Source organism: Styela clava, chromosome 14, assembly GCF_964204865.1.
Source record: "Styela clava chromosome 14, kaStyClav1.hap1.2, whole genome shotgun sequence".
NCBI classification, from domain to species: Eukaryota; Metazoa; Chordata; class Ascidiacea; order Stolidobranchia; family Styelidae; genus Styela; species Styela clava.
This window is the reverse complement of record NC_135263.1, coordinates 8,760,721-8,777,240: the sequence shown is the minus strand read 5'-3', so window position 1 is coordinate 8,777,240 and position 16,520 is coordinate 8,760,721. Positions and strand designations below refer to the sequence as shown.

General features: G+C 36.0%; 2 protein-coding genes across 2 annotated transcripts; both read right to left on the bottom strand.

Annotated features, from left to right (window-relative positions):
- Positions 1–791: 791 nt before the first annotated feature.
- LOC120341698 (thioredoxin C-1-like) lies at positions 792–7,544 on the bottom strand. Its single transcript, XM_039410277.2, has 5 exons — positions 7,389–7,544; positions 2,507–2,619; positions 1,838–2,039; positions 1,298–1,421; positions 792–998 (listed from the first exon to the last, which is right to left on the bottom strand). The coding sequence occupies exons 2-5, from the start codon at positions 2,574–2,576 to the stop codon at positions 882–884; spliced, it is 513 nt and encodes a 170-aa protein (XP_039266211.2). The 5' UTR covers positions 2,577–2,619; positions 7,389–7,544; the 3' UTR covers positions 792–881.
- On the bottom strand, positions 2,619–7,256 carry LOC120341697 (tudor domain-containing protein 5-like). The gene has a single exon (XM_039410276.2). The coding sequence runs from the start codon at positions 6,654–6,656 to the stop codon at positions 3,069–3,071; it is 3,588 nt and encodes a 1,195-aa protein (XP_039266210.2). The 5' UTR covers positions 6,657–7,256; the 3' UTR covers positions 2,619–3,068.
- Positions 7,545–16,520: the final 8,976 nt, after the last annotated feature.

Sequence of the window (16,520 nt, the reverse complement as noted above, 5' to 3'; positions counted from 1 at the left end):
TAATAAAAAAATGTGTAATATATCAACTTGCACAACCGGCTTACCACGACATATGTTCAGTTTTAAGCCAACAATCCATTGAGAAGTGTGGTTTCCAAAAAATTTACCTCATGATCAAATTAAGAAGTTTTCTGTGAATTTGACAATTAAAAAATAGGCCAACAGTTAACGATATTGAACGTTTGACCAAGACCGGCACGAGGCTTGTTCGCCAATTAGTAGACAAATTTATGACCCGGTGGTGACCGGTATGGCCGAGTTCTCCATGGCGACCAATTTAGTCGCAATTTTGATCCCACAGTTTAAGAACTACGTGAAATTCCCTTTATTTATTTTTTCCGAGAGCGAATTCACACATCCCCACCAACAAATGGAAAGATAATTGACAAATTTCCATGTTCAAAGGGCGACACAAATGCTGTTCCCAGCGATGGTAATGGCTGTCTGATCACAAACTGGCATTATGGGAAGGACCTGTATGTAGCATTTCAGAACTATTCTAATTAATTTAAGTCTGTAATTGGTCCCATCAATTACACTGGAAACTCAAGCTAACAGAAGTTGGTATTGTTCACTACAAATAGATACAAAAACTCAAATCTTTCAAGTAGTTTATTACTATATTCATGCAGTAGAAATGCATGTATCGCAATCAGTGATTTGAAATGTATCAGGAAGGTGCCTGTATCGTAACATTCGTAAGTATTTCTTGTATTATGTTGTGGTGTATTCAACCTTAATCCACATTTAACTGTCTGCAACATTAATACAATCCAGTCTCATGTTGTCACCAATTGTCAACTGGTTTATTAGTTTGTTTTCAAAATCAGTAATAATCAGATATAATTAAATGGTTCTAACACAGTTTGTGATATCAAAAATCATTTCATCAGTATTCTCTTTAAAAATGCTTGAATTTCATTTTCCGGTAAGTTTCCTTCAAAATTTGTAACTTTTTTGCCATCTTTAATCCCAACAACTGTTGGAACAACGCTCACCTGAAAGAAAAATTGTACATCAAATATTCAAAGAAAAAAATGATCAAATACCAAAGGAAAAGAAAGATTACACATCAAATATCAGAAGACTTTGTGTCAAAACACTCCATGATCCAAATTAATACAGAATGATAGCACTGCCTGCATTCAACATAACCATTATAGAATGTATAAAATTTTATGAGCACAACCCTCTATCAAAAAGTGAGGGCAAGCAATAATGACATAAAGAGAGTACTGGTAGCTTGCTATATGTTACAATTAGTGCCACATTCACACAAACCCAAAGAACAACATACATTGTATTTCATAGCAATTTCTGAAAGCTCATCTATATCAACTTTTGCTAAAAGAATTTTTCCATCATGTTCATCAACTGCTTTTTCTAGTTTTGGTCCCAACAATCGACAAGGTCCACACCAGCTGTAATGATAGATAGCTAGCAATGAAATATACAAAAATAAATATTAAATTTCCTAATATTAGCACTTTTTTGGGCCTTGAAGGGACATTGTGAGCTCAAATATCATTTTTTTCAATGGCCCCAATCACAACATGATTCCAAAAACACCAGTGTTTAAAAGAACTTAGATTAAAAAAACAAACAATAGTTATGAATTATGATGACAACCATATAGGATGATTATCGAATAAAATGTGTGGGAAATTCGTACTTGCACTCTGCATGCTTATTTCAAGATAGTGAAAAATCCTGAACCCTTTCAGGAATCTGAGAAAACATAATGCTCACCTAAACTACAAAAGCTTGGCAGGAACGAATAAAAATAGCATGTAAAGTCTCTGCTACCGCTTAAAAACCCTTAGTCCCAGGAACTTACTCTGCATGAAAATCAACAACGACAGGGGTGGCTGATTTCAAAACTTTTTCTTTAAAATCATCTTCATCTTGAATATTAAAATTTGTCGACATTTTTTCTTGTGACATTGACAATAATCTTGATGTGTGAATGTTCCTAGTGATGGGTAAACTGACATTTGACGTTAACGTTGATTGTGTGAGAATCTGCCTTTTGCATTCAGCTGAATAATCAAAGATTTAAATATCGAGTGTTGATTAAATAACAAGGTTGCAGGTATATTTTGTTGATGTAGTTTGAATTTTTCTTTATACTTTTGTTTACATGTGAAGAAGGTAAGATGTTATATAAAATCAAATCAAATTTTCAACAGTAGACTGACTTGGAAATTTTGAATTGCATAAACGATAAAGGATGTATTCTGTGATGTCATATTAGGGCTATCCGAGTGGTTTGTATGTAATAAGAAAATGTACAAAACTACTAGTGTTACAGAATAATGTATTATGATATGCTTCTCAAAACTTTTATATAGCATCTAAGTCTCCTACATTTTTCCCGCTTCGATTACAGAGAAGTGTTCTATTGAATTTTAACTATTGTTTCTAGTCTGAAAACTAGATTCCTGGGTTTAGCTTTCAATATTTTAGTCAATCTAGTGTTCTAATTGGATTCAGGTTTGGGGCTCACCTTGTGGTAATTGAGAGCTAGAGATGCATATCCTATGTAATCTTCTTGCACAAGTTCGCAAAGCAGCCATTTTCTTTTTCCTATTGTTTCTACTTTATACTATTATATATTATCTGCCAAAACAGAGCAGAGAAACATTAATGACAGAATGATGTGTAATTGCGTACCAAAAATTGCGAGGCAATTCAATCAATAGAAAAAATAACACCAAATGTTATGAAATGTTTAAGCAGTCAATTTTACCAAAAAAATCTACAAAATGTCCACAATTAATTCCAAATCAGGTCACTTGAACATCTTTACACTGAGGAATGAAATGAACAAATTTAAAACAAATGTACTGCACAGTGGAACTTTTAAAGAACGGCAGATTGAGGCAGTCACAGCTTTAAAAAAATAAAAAGTGAAACATGATAACGAAAGAAATATGAAACCCAACGAATAACCTGTGAAGTAGAATTGTGCATTAATAAAAGAACAAAAAAATTCAGTGAGAAACTTATAAAGAAACAGTGTCAAGTTTATAAAACACCAAATATTTACAATATTATTTACAAACAAATCAGGGCATGCCTTGTACTGGCATAAAAAGCGAATATTGTCCTTCTTGCCGATTTTGGGGAGTGTAAACCAACTGCTGTGAATGTTGCATATTAACAGATCCAGTGGCAGGAATCGCCATCTGATTGTAATACACCTGGCCTTGATTTTGATTTGGAAAAAATTGCGGTGCATTATGATTCATCCTTTGTTGTGCCAATGGCATTAATCTCCACTGCCGCGGCCCAATAGGTAATTGCACTTGACTACCTTGACTGATTGCATTTTGGGACTGAGGAGACATAAATGGGATATTTTCTGCCATAGGCTGCGTAAATGATTCTCGCATCGTTTGAGGAATGAATATTCTTGATGGTAAATGTTCGCTTCCATCTACTACCACTTGATTTGATACTTGCGTACTTCTCCAATTCGTACTTCCAGACGATCCATGAATTAAAGGGGGTAGTTGTTCATTAGCCAAGTTGAAAGTAGTGAAATCAACAACATCATGAGAAAGATGAGCGCCAGAGATTTCAGAAAAATCAGTATCAAGATTAGTTTTCACGGCCTCTTGCTGTTTCATAAACGGCACTACTTCAGCCACTCTTGTTAAGTCTGATTTCGAGCATATTTGTGAAGATTCTGTAAGCAGGTTTTCACTTTTCTTTTCTACTGTGACAGCATGAGAGGTGTATTGACTGACCATTGCATCATGAACCGCACTTTGTTGTGCCTGCGTTTCAACTTCCTTCGGTAAAGTACACGATAACTGCTTGATTTTTCCTTTAATTGCAAATAACTTTTCCTCAATATCGGTAGTTTGGTCCACTACACTAGCACTGGATTGATTTGCAAGTTGTTCAAGTAAATTTTTCCGCTTGTTGAATAATTCTTCTTTTTCGTGTTCAAGTTTACTTAATTCAAGGTTACCTGCTTGAGCGACAGAAATTAACTCTGGGCAATCATCCTCATCATCTGAAATCCAATATCTAGAATCTGGATCAAACGCTATCAATATCTTTTTCACTCCATCGATAAGATCCTTTTCTTGTGCATGACCAATTCCTTTGATGATTGCAGGTACATCTTGCAAGCGATAAAGAAATACAATACTTGTATATGTATAGTGCCTGATGGTGCCAGGAACATTTTTTTCCCTCATTTCAATAAAAAGTTGAGAATGCTTTTCATCATCGGCAATAGCGAGCTCAATAAATCTAAGGTTTCTCATCAACAGCAAAGGCACGAGATCATCGCCAGATGGTTGGAAAAATAATGAGATATCTGCACTTGTGACCATCGGATTTCCTTCATAATTAATAATATTTATTGAATATTGACCCTCAATAATTGAAAACAGACGAACAAATCTTATTTGTGGTTGAGCAACAGGTTTGTAGCTTTCGTCAATATCATTTCCAACTTCATTCTTAGAAGCAATATCAGGACTTGGATCCAAATTGTCTGAAGGTTGGCTAGTAATGGATTGAGTACTGCAAGGCCAACTAGGTCCCTTGTTTCCAACCTCATTTTGTTGTTGTAAAAAGCTCTTCAAAGTACTAGCAGCTTCTTTGGGCAAATCGTCGGGAAAATATACAGCATGTTTTTTTTCCACCAATGTATCATTGATATGTAAATCTGTATCTGGATTTGTTGTGTCACAAAGGCAAAGAGAGAGAACACGATTTTCAATACTGGTTATCATTGCAACAAGTGGACGATCGCGACACATATCAAGCATACAGTTTCTGGAGTCTAGAGTCCATGATTTCAAATTTGCTGGCTGAATATGTGCCAGTCGAGCTTTAATCATTTGAGAAGGCAATTGTAAAAAGCATGATTTCAAAAGTCGTAGAGAAGCAATAGGCACAGCAGATATGCTTCCATAATCAACGTATAGCACATCAGCATACGATGCTTTATTGATTCGAACAATCACAGCTCGATGCCAATTCATATCTTCCATAAAAACCGCAGCGCAAAGTTGACCGATCGTGATCATACATTCAGGAATCTTATATCTATCGCCTTCTGGAGAGCAATAAAACCTTTCCAGTTCATCCATAAGCATATTGAGAGCACCAGTAGTCTGTTTACTGCAAATTTGAACCATAAAATATTCTGGATTGGTAACATCAGACACAAACAAATCTATATATTGGGCGTCTTTAGATGGAAGGGTTGGTAATTTATATGAAGCATTTGGTCCTATAGCATCAAGAGGAATATCATTCTCTGGCAAGTTAGGTGAGATATACCCTCCGTGAATTGCTTTTTTCTCATCTTCTGTGAGAGTTACGTATATTTTTCCATCTTTTTCATAGATGCAGACACCTCTTATCATGACAACGAATTCGAGGGAATTTGAAATATTGTATTCATCCAGATGTAACGTATGTCGAAACGTCTTTTCATAAATTTCAGATAATCGATCAAGCAGAATTCCATCTTTTGATTTGATGAGCATCTCCTTTACTTCCATTTTTAAAACTTCCAATCCTTCATTGTAAAAGCTGCCACACAACAATTTACTTTGGTCTTTTTCATCTACGTTTCTTTTTGCAAGCAACCAATCACCTTTTGGATTGGGACGTGTAATGCTGACTTCATCACTCAATGTTGAGAGCAATTCAATGATGCTGAAATATCCAACTTTTTGAATTTGCAATTCTTTGCCAAACTTTTTTTTGTATAACACAGGTACTCGCACTGCCCATACACCCTTTGGTTCTTCAGCTAAAATTTCCAAAATTTCACTTCTCAACAACTCACATGATGGTATGACCGAATTACTGAAAATTTTGTCTTCAACTGGAGGTTTGAGTTCGGATTTGATAACGGCAATCGCAGGTTTCTCCTCATTAACACAAACTGATTCTTCAGAATTTAATACAGAGTTCTTTCTGCTAGCTGGCTTTTCAATGCTAGGAGATTTAGAATCACCACCAGAAACTTTGGTTTTTGTCTTACTTATTGCGGGCCCTTGTTGCAATTTCGGAGGATACACATACAATGTATTACCAGTCTTGTCCCTTCGTCCATATTCTAGTTTGCACACATCTGGCATGGATAAAAAAATATCTGGCAGACGCTTAAAACCAAGTCGCTCAGGATTCAATGTGACGCCATTCTCTTGCTTGTAAACATCTAGAAACACAGACATAGGAACTCCATTTACATTGGACTGGACAACATTGTACACATTTCTACGTATTTGTGCGCTCACATAACAAACTCCTCTAGCTTGTCTAGCACCAAAAGGTCCACTTTTCGGACGTCTTGAAGGCTGATTTACTTTAGCAAGTCCCATATAACGAGATGTTTTTCGTTGATGATCCACCATACTTTTTATATGCTTCGTCTTTTCATCTGCAATTCCATACAAAACCAGCTCTCTGTTGCGATAATCGATCTTGACGACATCACTCAAGGTCTTTACGAAGGATAACAAATCAGTGTGGCCGAATTTTCGATAGGGAAGTCCCTGGTTTTCAACCAATTGATAATCTCTTTCCAACTGATTCAATGTTAACCCAGATGGTGAGGATATAAGAAGTGATCGGATGACTTTTATCACAGATTCCTTTCTCCTGACTACATCTGACATTTTTATGTTTGTGTCACAGATTAAATATTAAAATTATTTAACAGTGTGGAAACATCGAATCTAGCTTACCAATGAAAAAATAAATAAACAGTTATTTACTGTCAGACTGTATCTATCAAATGCATATCAAGCAACGTCTCAGTTGGCCATAGTCATTTTAATAAAAAGGTTCATGAGATCTGTAGTAAGTAGCTAATTTTTATTGTAAAGATGATATGGTGAACATGACTATATTCAGATATTGCAATGTGCCGATAACCAATCCATGCTGGAATAACACTGATATAGGTGCACAATCTGTCACTTGCTTCGAATTTGGACCGTCAGTGCAATAACATATTTTATGTATGTCTGACGCAAGTATGAATCGGTTATTACCTCCTATGTACTCAGGATTATTTGTACCTGCATAGTTTTGCACAACGGGTATTACACCCACAAATTTTTGTAATTAAATCCTAAAATAACACCAAGGATATTTGCGCCCATGGAATTTCCACCCACTGGCCCACATGGACATTGCATCCATGTCTGCATGTATATTTGAGAACACCATCATTTTACCAATGAATTATTTTTTATTTTATTTCTACTTATATTTTGATCATGGTTTACCTGAGTTAATATTGAGGCACTTTGGCTTTAAAGTGAAAAAGAATATGAAAAATCTAGTACAGTAGTAAGGGACAACATAAGACATAATCTTATAACTAATAATAACAAATTGCGAACCTGTAATTAACTTAGATTTTCATCCAACTTTGTTTGTTCAAAAGATGAAGACACATAGCGACTGATAGACACCCTTTTAGGACATAACCATGCAAATTAAGCACAAATATGGTGGTATTGACAAAAACGATGCGCTGGTGGGTGTTTTGTTTTCTATTTTCTGGTATCTGGATTTTCATATGTCTCTGTGAAAATTATTGAAGATGCTATTAGATAGTCGGAAGTGTTTAAATGTATTATATAGCTTTGGAAATATGGTATTTTCAATTTTTCACCCATTCATAGAAATGCCTCATTCTCACAATTTGATTTTTGTCTAACATTAGATAAAATTAAATTTGAGGAAATTATAATTAGCCCCACGCCCTTCTAATTTTTTCTCTTCTTTTCGCATTTTTTTTACTATTAAAAAAAGTATGACCTGCGTAATCATGTGATGTTCTTTTTTCGGGTCTAGTATAGTTTAGTACCACAAGTACTTCCAGTGGGCGTAGCATAACGATTTTTGCATACGTTATTCCTAACCCTCACCTGACTATGCCATCCACAAATTATGTCACCATCACGTCATAGGGATTGCCAAAGTATAATTTAATCGCCCAAAATGGCATCTGCGCCGCCGATAAGAACTTGCTAAAGCCGGCGATCTCTCTCCTATCGTGTTCGTTGCGACGAGAAAACGAGAGAAATAGCTTGCTCGATTTCGGGTTATCGTCTGCGCGTTTTGGACGACCATCCGCATACTTCGGTGCGCCTTATTACGCCACTGCGACGTCGGAATGACGTAATTTTTCGGTGACGTAGTCAGGTGGGGGTAAGGATCAAGTGCAGTTTTAAGTATTCTATGGCGTCTGCAGCTGCCGCAAAACCATGGCGGTATTTCCATACCATGGCCGCTACGGCCAAACCTATGGCGACTGACTTTTTAGCTGCCACAAACCAATGTCGAGCTGCCGTTACCGCGGCAGCAAATTGAAAACCAATGGCAGGTAAAATTTTGCTGTCGTAACCGCGGCAGGCGGGCCGTAAGCACAGGGCTGTCCCTTATGGTGACAAATATTTAGTAAGTTGGAACGTTTTTCTTATGGATACAGTGTTGATGGATTTGGGGTTAGGGTTAGGGTTTAAGTAGATATATTTCCGCATGATCAATTAGAATTTGGTACATTAGTTTGTGAATATACCGTTAATACTGATTACTGAATACAGAATAGCGTTATAAAACCATGGCAAGAGCTGCCGCGGTTCGTTCGTGGCAGGAGCTGCCATGAAGTGGTAAGAACTGCGCCTCGTTAGGATTGACATATGCAAAAATTGTTGAGCCAGGCCAACTAGAAGTGGATGTGGTACTAAACTATACCAGACCCCTTTTTTCTTGTAATTTTTATTATTTGATTGATACCACCCTATATGCAAATTAAAACAGCATTTATTGGCGGATTATAATATAATGCAATATCGTGCAAATCTCAGTGTATGCTATCAAATTCATAAAATGGATAGGAATTCACCATTTTATAGATGGATTTTCGTATGCCTCTGTGAGAATTATTGGAGATGCTATTATATACCGTATAGTCTGAAATGTTTAAATGTACTATATAGCTTTGGAAATATATTTTTAATTTTTCACCCATTCATAAAAATTGCCTCATTGTCACGATTTGATTCTTGTAACATAGAGTAAAATTAATTCGAGGAAATTATAATTAGCTCTACGCCCTACTTATCCTTTCTCTTTTTTTCGCATTTTTTATTACTATTAAAAACATTATGATCTGCGTAATTACAGAATTATGTTATGTTACCTTTTCTTGTTCCTTGTAATTTTTATCCTTATTCCAGTACCTACTTTTGGGAAATTGATTTCTGAGGCCTCCTAAACGGGTTTTGAACTCAAAAATTTATTTTTCCACTATTGCAATTATGATGACTGCTTTAGAGTCCTGGTAAAATACCGTATCTCCTTAGGGGTCGGTCGACCTTGTAGGTCTTGCCCGTCCCCTTCCGTATATATTTTTATGCTTATTGTTGTTTAAGACTACCGGTACCGGTACTTATGCTTACTGTATTACCGGTACCGGTATGTACTGCCGTACTCGAAAATAAATCATTATCTATCTATCTTCTATCTAGTATCTGCGTTTAATGTCGCAGCACGCTTCATGTACAGGTTTATGCAAATAGTTACCGTAAGTCAAACGACATGCATATATTTGTGGACAGATTTAATACAGTGTAATGCCAGCGAGTACTAAACGAGTACAAACGTTTCCGTTATCTTCGTATCCACGTAAGGTACATTTGCACCAGCGAACTGCACCTGCATATGGACCACTGTGAATATTCTGCAGTTTTCAACCGGTTCCCATGAGGAAAATAATCTCTCATTACAATATTTTTAAAAAGTAAATGGATCCTATTCGGAATGATATGTTCCGAAGGAAACAACTCGGACCAAAATACTGATTCAGCTGGTAGTGGTAATTACAACATGCATAACTGTATATCACATAAAACGGAAACACTGAAACGTATAAGAATATGTTTACAGAATAATAAAAAATACAAAAGGCTACATTTGATGGGAACACAAAAATATCGGAAAATTTTTTTGCAATGTTACATGCAAACTCTAGGGTTCGAGACCAAATTCGATTATGATCCGCAAAATTCCAACAACTTTTAACAGTAATTCTGAATAGTATCAATAGTGAAAAAATCAATAGTAAAAATTTCTAAAATTTAATGCGAACTCGATATATCGAGGCCGAATTCGAATATGTTGCTTTATTTGCCGACAGCTTTTGACAACGATTTCGATCACATATACAAGTCAAGTGTCTAACACTAAACTATGATCATCAGCAGAACAAAACTTAACAAAATATGGACCTTCAAAAATTGACGAAAAATCAGAATTTGCTGTATTTCGTGCAAACTCAATGATAGGATAGGATTTACATATTTATCCCGGGGGAGAGGAAAGCCGATAAGATGGCTTATCCATATGGCGAACCACGGCCGCTCGTCCGGTTACCATTCCAAGTCGGGTATGGGATTAGTTATATTGTTTGTTTTCGGAAGCATGGACCTGGTGGCGGAGGAAGCCGTAACCGACCAGTGGTTACCTGAACCACCCAACGACGGCGAGGAGTCCAGCAATCCTCTCGCACATAAACATCCCTGCATGGGATTCGAACCTGCGAACCCACGCAGAGTAGTTAGAGGTGCGGTGGCGAGCGTATTCCTAACGCTTAGCCCGTTGATCCACACCGCCGCGCCGAATACCGAATTCGAATATGATCCGCAAAGTGCCAACAACTTTTAACATCATTTCTGAATGGTAATATTAGTGACAAGTATTATATATAAAAGTTGAAGGGAACAAAGCGGGACTTTATGATTTATTGGGCTTCAAATACCGGCCAAAAACAAAAATTTATAAAATTTGATGCGAACCCGATAAATCGAGGCCGAATTCGAGTATGTTGCTTTAAATGCCGACAACTTTGGACAACGATTTCGATCACATGTACATGTCAAGTGTCTAACACCAAAGTATGATCATCAGCAGAACAAAACTTAACTAAATAGGGACCTTCAAAAATTGACGAAAAATCAGAATTTGCTGAATTTCGTGCGAACTCAATGATTCGATGCTGAATTCGAATATGATCCGCAAAGTGCCGACAACTTTTAACAGTAATTTTGAATAGCAATATTAGTGACAAGTATTATATATAAAAGTTGAAAGGAACAAAGCGGGACTTTATGATTTATGGGGCTTCAAATACCGACCAAAAACAAATTTTTCTGAAATTTATTGCTGACTCGATATATCGAGGCCGGATTCGAATATGTTGCTTCATTTGCCGACAACTTTTGACAACGATTTCAATCACATGTACAAGTCAAGTGTCTAACACCAAAGTATGATCATCAGCAGAACAAAACTTAACAAAATATGAACCTTCAAAAATTGACGAAAAATCAGAATTTGCTGTATTTCGTGAAAACTCAATGATTCGATGCCGAATTCGAATATGATCCGCAAAGTGCCGACAACTTTTAACAGTAATTTTGAATAGCAATAATAGTGACAAGTAATATGTATAGAAGTTGAGGGGAACAAGGCGGGACTTTATGATTTATGGGGCTTCAAATACCGGCCAAAAACAAAAATTTTTTAAATTTGTACGTAATTTGTAAAAAATACGTAATAATACCACGTAGAGCAGGGGTCGGGAACCTTTTTGGTCAAGAGAGCCATAAAATATACATATTCTCAATTGCATTTCCGTGCGAGCCATATAACATTTCTTCAATTAATCAGACCTGAAATGTTTACTCGAAAGTCAACACATACAATGTCAATATACATTTAATGTGATTTCTGATGCTGCATGTAGTCGCTGCGGGCCTTGAACGGTTGCTCACTTGCAGCCCAAGTTGAAATCTACGATACTCATCACCCTTTTTCGTTTAGGTTACTCCGTAGTGTTTTTAAAACTATATCGCTTTGTGATGTCACAATATATGTTCCAGAATCCCCTTGTTTGTCACAATGCCTGTCTAGTAAATATCTTACATAACATAGACATGTGCTGGGCGCGTGTTCTCAAACGTATTGGGAATTTCCTGCCAAATTTGGCTATAAAAGAGTTTGAAATCTCGAAACAATAGTAAGCCTAGTCTTAGAATATTAGATTTTTCTGGGAGCTATATGCCGTCACCAAAAGAGCCATATATGGCTCGCGAGCCATGGGTTCCCGACCCCTGACGTAGAGGAAACAAATTTAAATAAATATGAACTTTCAAAAATTGATGAAAAATCAGATTTTCTTATATGTGGTGCGAACTCGATTATCGATGCCGAATTCGTGTATGATCTGCAACTTTTGACAGCGATTCCGAACAGTATAGGTAGTGATAAGTATTGGATATAATTGTGGAGGGGAACGAGGTGGGAGTTTATTAAATATTGGCTAAAAATCAGATTTTGCCATATTTGGTGCGAAATCCATGAATCAAGTTCGAGTTCGAATATAAGACTCTATTTGTCGACAACTTTGGACAATGGTTTCTTAGACATGTATAAATGGAGTGTCTAACACCAAAGTATGATCATCAGCGGAACGAAAATTAAAAAAGAACTTATTATAACTCATTAATATTACTTTTATGGTTTTCTTGTATTATTTTCCAACAAAACAATACCACAACCATTAGTATATCTACAATCTTTACCGTGAAATTCACAATTACATTTACAGATTCTACAAGCTCATAAGTCGTAAACAAGTCAATTATCGGCCTTACATTGTAATTCACGTTTAATTTTATGTTCTTGTTTACAATTTTATCACCCTGCTGTCAAGCATGGTCGAGTGACACATTTTTCATAACATCACAGGGCCAAGGATGGTGTAGCATAGAGATGACTAAGAATACATGCGATGTCAATACGAAGTCAAAGGGAGTTATCAGCTGTCATTGCCATCCTGGTTAAAAGTGATTATCAGCTTTTCAGAACTATGGCTCACAACCTTTAAGTTTTAAGATACTGTGAAATGCTTTATACAGGACAGGCATTACAAAACTATGGCTCACAACCTTTAAGCTTTGAGACACTGTGAATTGCTATATATAGGACAGGCATATTCTGCGATAGTGAAATTTACGTTCGGCCATGCATGAAATAACTAATAACATGCCACCTGGCATTAGGTTTTAATGTAACAAATCGAAATGAAAAAAAGAAAATGACTGTACACTTGCAGCGTGAAATTAGGCAAATACGCAAAACTGTAATGGAATTTCCAAAAATTCGAATTTCTACAATATTGTGATTGAATCATAAATAATCTGTCCCTTTTTCGTAGATTATTTTTATGCATGACGCAATAAGTGGAAGCTTCAAAAAATAGTACGTTTTTAAGATATTTTAGAACATTTTCTCTTTACCTGTCAAATAATCTTCGTATGTCGGAGTCTTCCACGAAAATATCTTTATCATAAGTCACTTGCTGTATTCCTTTTGATAAAATGGTGTTTCGGAAGTAGCGAATTTTCTGCTGTCTGCAGCAGCATGGAGAGAAACACACAAGCCAGTTGAATTGGAAATTTTCGCCGAAAATATTAGTACAATTAGAATTTTCATTAATCATTACCAATTTGCTGTGATCCAGTTGTAAAAACAGGTGATATCGTCTTCCAACATTTTTTGTAGATGATTGTTGTTGAAAGCTTTGTAATATCTGTAATATGTTGCAATAATGCCGATAAAAACAGTTCTACCCAATGAGGAGCGAGTCATCAGTATCATTTTTGTAATCCTTGTTAAACTTTGAAACCTTGAAAATTTAACCTTGACAACTGGTGGAACACAAATTGTATGCTCAGCCTTCTTTGACCAATTAAAAACAGTAAACGACAACTCGTGATCATCGCTTTCAAAATAATCAGGGTCCTGGTCCTGGACATAAAGGGCAAAAAAACATGAACGTTTTAATTTCGACATGGTTGTTTCTTTAGAAATACTGCTAAGGGTTGGATCGATACAACTCATAACGTTTTGACTTTTTCCGGAGCAAATGCAAGTATGCCAATGACCCATATTTCAAGTCCCATATTTCATAAAGTCCCGCTTTGTTCCCCACCACTATATTATATAACACTTTTCACAACCTATACTATACATAATTACTGTTAAAAGTTGTCGGCACTTTGCGGATCATATTCGAATTCGGCATCGAATCATTGAGTTCGCACGAAATATAGCGAAACCTGATTTTACGTCAAATTTTGAAGGTCCATATTTTGTTAAGTTTTGTTCTGCTGATGATCATACTTTGGTGTTAAACACTTGACTTGTACATGTGATCGAAATCGTTGTCAAAAGTTGTCGGCAAAAAAAGAAACACATTCGAATTCGGCCTCGATATATCGAGTTCGCATTAAATTTCAGAAATTGTTGTTTTTGGCCGGTATTTGAAGCCCCATAAATCATAAAGTGCCGCTTTGTTCCCCTCAACTTTTATATATAATACTTGTCACTATTATTGCTATTCATAATTACTGTTAAAAGTTGTCGGCAATTTGCGGATCATATTCGAATTCAGCATCGAATCATTGAGTTCGAACGAAATACAGCAAATTCTAATTTTTTGTCAATTTTTGAAGGTCCATATTTAGTTAAGTTTTGTTCTGCTGATGATCATACTTTGGTGTTAGACACTTGGCTTGTACATGTGATTGAAATCGTTGTCAAAAGTTGTCGGCAAATGAAGCAACATATTCTAATTCGGCCTCGATGTATCGAGCTCGCATCAAATTTCAGAAAATCTTGTTTTTGGTCGGTATCTGAAGCCCCATAAATCATAAAGTCCCGCTTTGTTCCCTTCAACTTTTATATATAATACTTGTCACTATTAATATCATTCAGAAATGCTGTTAAAAGTTGTCGGCACTTTGCGGATCATATTCGAATTCGGTATCGAATCATTGAGTTCGCACGAAATACAGCAAATTCTGATTTTTCGTCAAGTTTTGAAGGTCCATATTTTGTTAAGTTTTGTTCTGCTGATGATCATACTTCGGTTTTAGACACTTGATTTGTACATGTGATGGAAATCGTTGTCAAACGGTGTCGGCAATTAAAGTAACATATTCGAATTCGGCCTCGATGTATCGAGTTCGCATCAAATTTTAGAAATTTTTGTTTTTGGCCGGTATTTGAAGCCTCATAGATCATAAAGTCCCGTCTTGTTCCCTTCAACTTTTATATATATAACTTGTCACTATTATTGCTATTCACAATTACTCTTAAAAGTTGTCGGCACTTTGCGGATCATATTCGAATTCGACATCAAATCATTGAGTTCGCATGAAATATAGCAAATTCTGATTTTTCGTCAATTTTTGAAGGTCCATATTTAGTTAAGTTTTGTTCTGCTGATGATCATACTTTGGTGTTAGACATTTGACATGTACTAGATTGAATTCGTTGTCACAAGTTGTCGGCAAATAATGCAACATATTCGAATTCGGCCTCGCTATATCGAGTAAGCAATAAATTTCAGAAAAACTTTTTTTGGCCGGTATTTAAAGCCCCATAAATCATAAAGGGCCGCTTTGTTCGCTTCAACTTTTATATATAATAATAGTCACTATTATTGCTATTCAGAATTACTGTTAAAAGTTGTCGGCACTTTGCGGATCATATTCGAATTCGGTATCGAATCATTGGGTTCGCACGAAATACAGCAAATCTGATTTCTCGTCAATTTTTGAAGGTCCATATTTTGTTAAGTTTTGTTCTGCTGATGATCATACTTTGGTGTTAGACACTTGATCTGTACATGTGATTGAAATCGTTGTCAAAAGTTGTCGGCAAACGAAGCAACATATTCGAATTCGGCCTCGATGTATCGAGTTCGCATCAAATTTCAGAAAATCTTGTTTTTGGCCGGTATTTGAAGCCCCATAAATCATAAAGTGCCGCTTTGTTCCCTTCAACTTCTATATATAATACTTGTCACTATTAATACCATTCAGAAATACTGTTAAAAGTTGTCGGGACTTTGCGGATCATATTCGAATTCGGTATCGAATCATTGAGTTCGCACGAAATACAGCAAATTCTGATTTTTCGTCAAGTTTTGAAGGTCCATATTTTGTTAAGTTTTGTTCTGCTGATGATCATACTTCGGTTTTAGACACTTGATTTGTACATGTGATGGAAATCGTTGTCAAACGGTGTCGGCAATTAAAGTAACATATTCGAATTCGGCCTCGATGTATCGAGTTCGCATCAAATTTTAGAAATTTTTGTTTTTGGCCGGTATTTGAAGCCTCATAGATCATAAAGTCCCGCCTTGTTCCCTTCAACTTTTATATATATAACTTGTCACTATTATTGCTATTCACAATTACTCTTAAAAGTTGTCGGCACTTTGCGGATCATTTTCGAATTCGACATCAAATCATTGAGTTCGCATGAAATATAGCAAATTCTGATTTTTCGTCAATTTTTGAAGGTCTATATTTAGTTAAGTTTTGTTCTGCTGATGATCATACTTTGGTGTTAGACACTTGACATGTACATGTGATTGAATTCGTTGTCACAAG

What these genes read in the sequence shown, in the direction of transcription:
- LOC120341698 (XM_039410277.2), bottom strand. Translation starts at nt 2,576, where the DNA reads ATGGCTGCTTTGCGAACTTGTGCAAGAAGATTACATAGGATATGCATC. An exon ending in TAGCTCTCAATTACCACAAG is followed by an intron (nt 2,040 to 2,506) that starts GTGAGCCCCAAA and finishes TTGATTATTCAG; the next exon opens with CTGAATGCAAAAGGCAGATT. An exon ending in AAATTGCTATGAAATACAAT is followed by an intron (nt 999 to 1,297) that starts GTATGTTGTTCT and finishes TTTTTCTTTCAG; the next exon opens with GTGAGCGTTGTTCCAACAGT.
- LOC120341697 (XM_039410276.2), bottom strand. Translation starts at nt 6,656, where the DNA reads ATGTCAGATGTAGTCAGGAGAAAGGAATCTGTGATAAAAGTCATCCGA.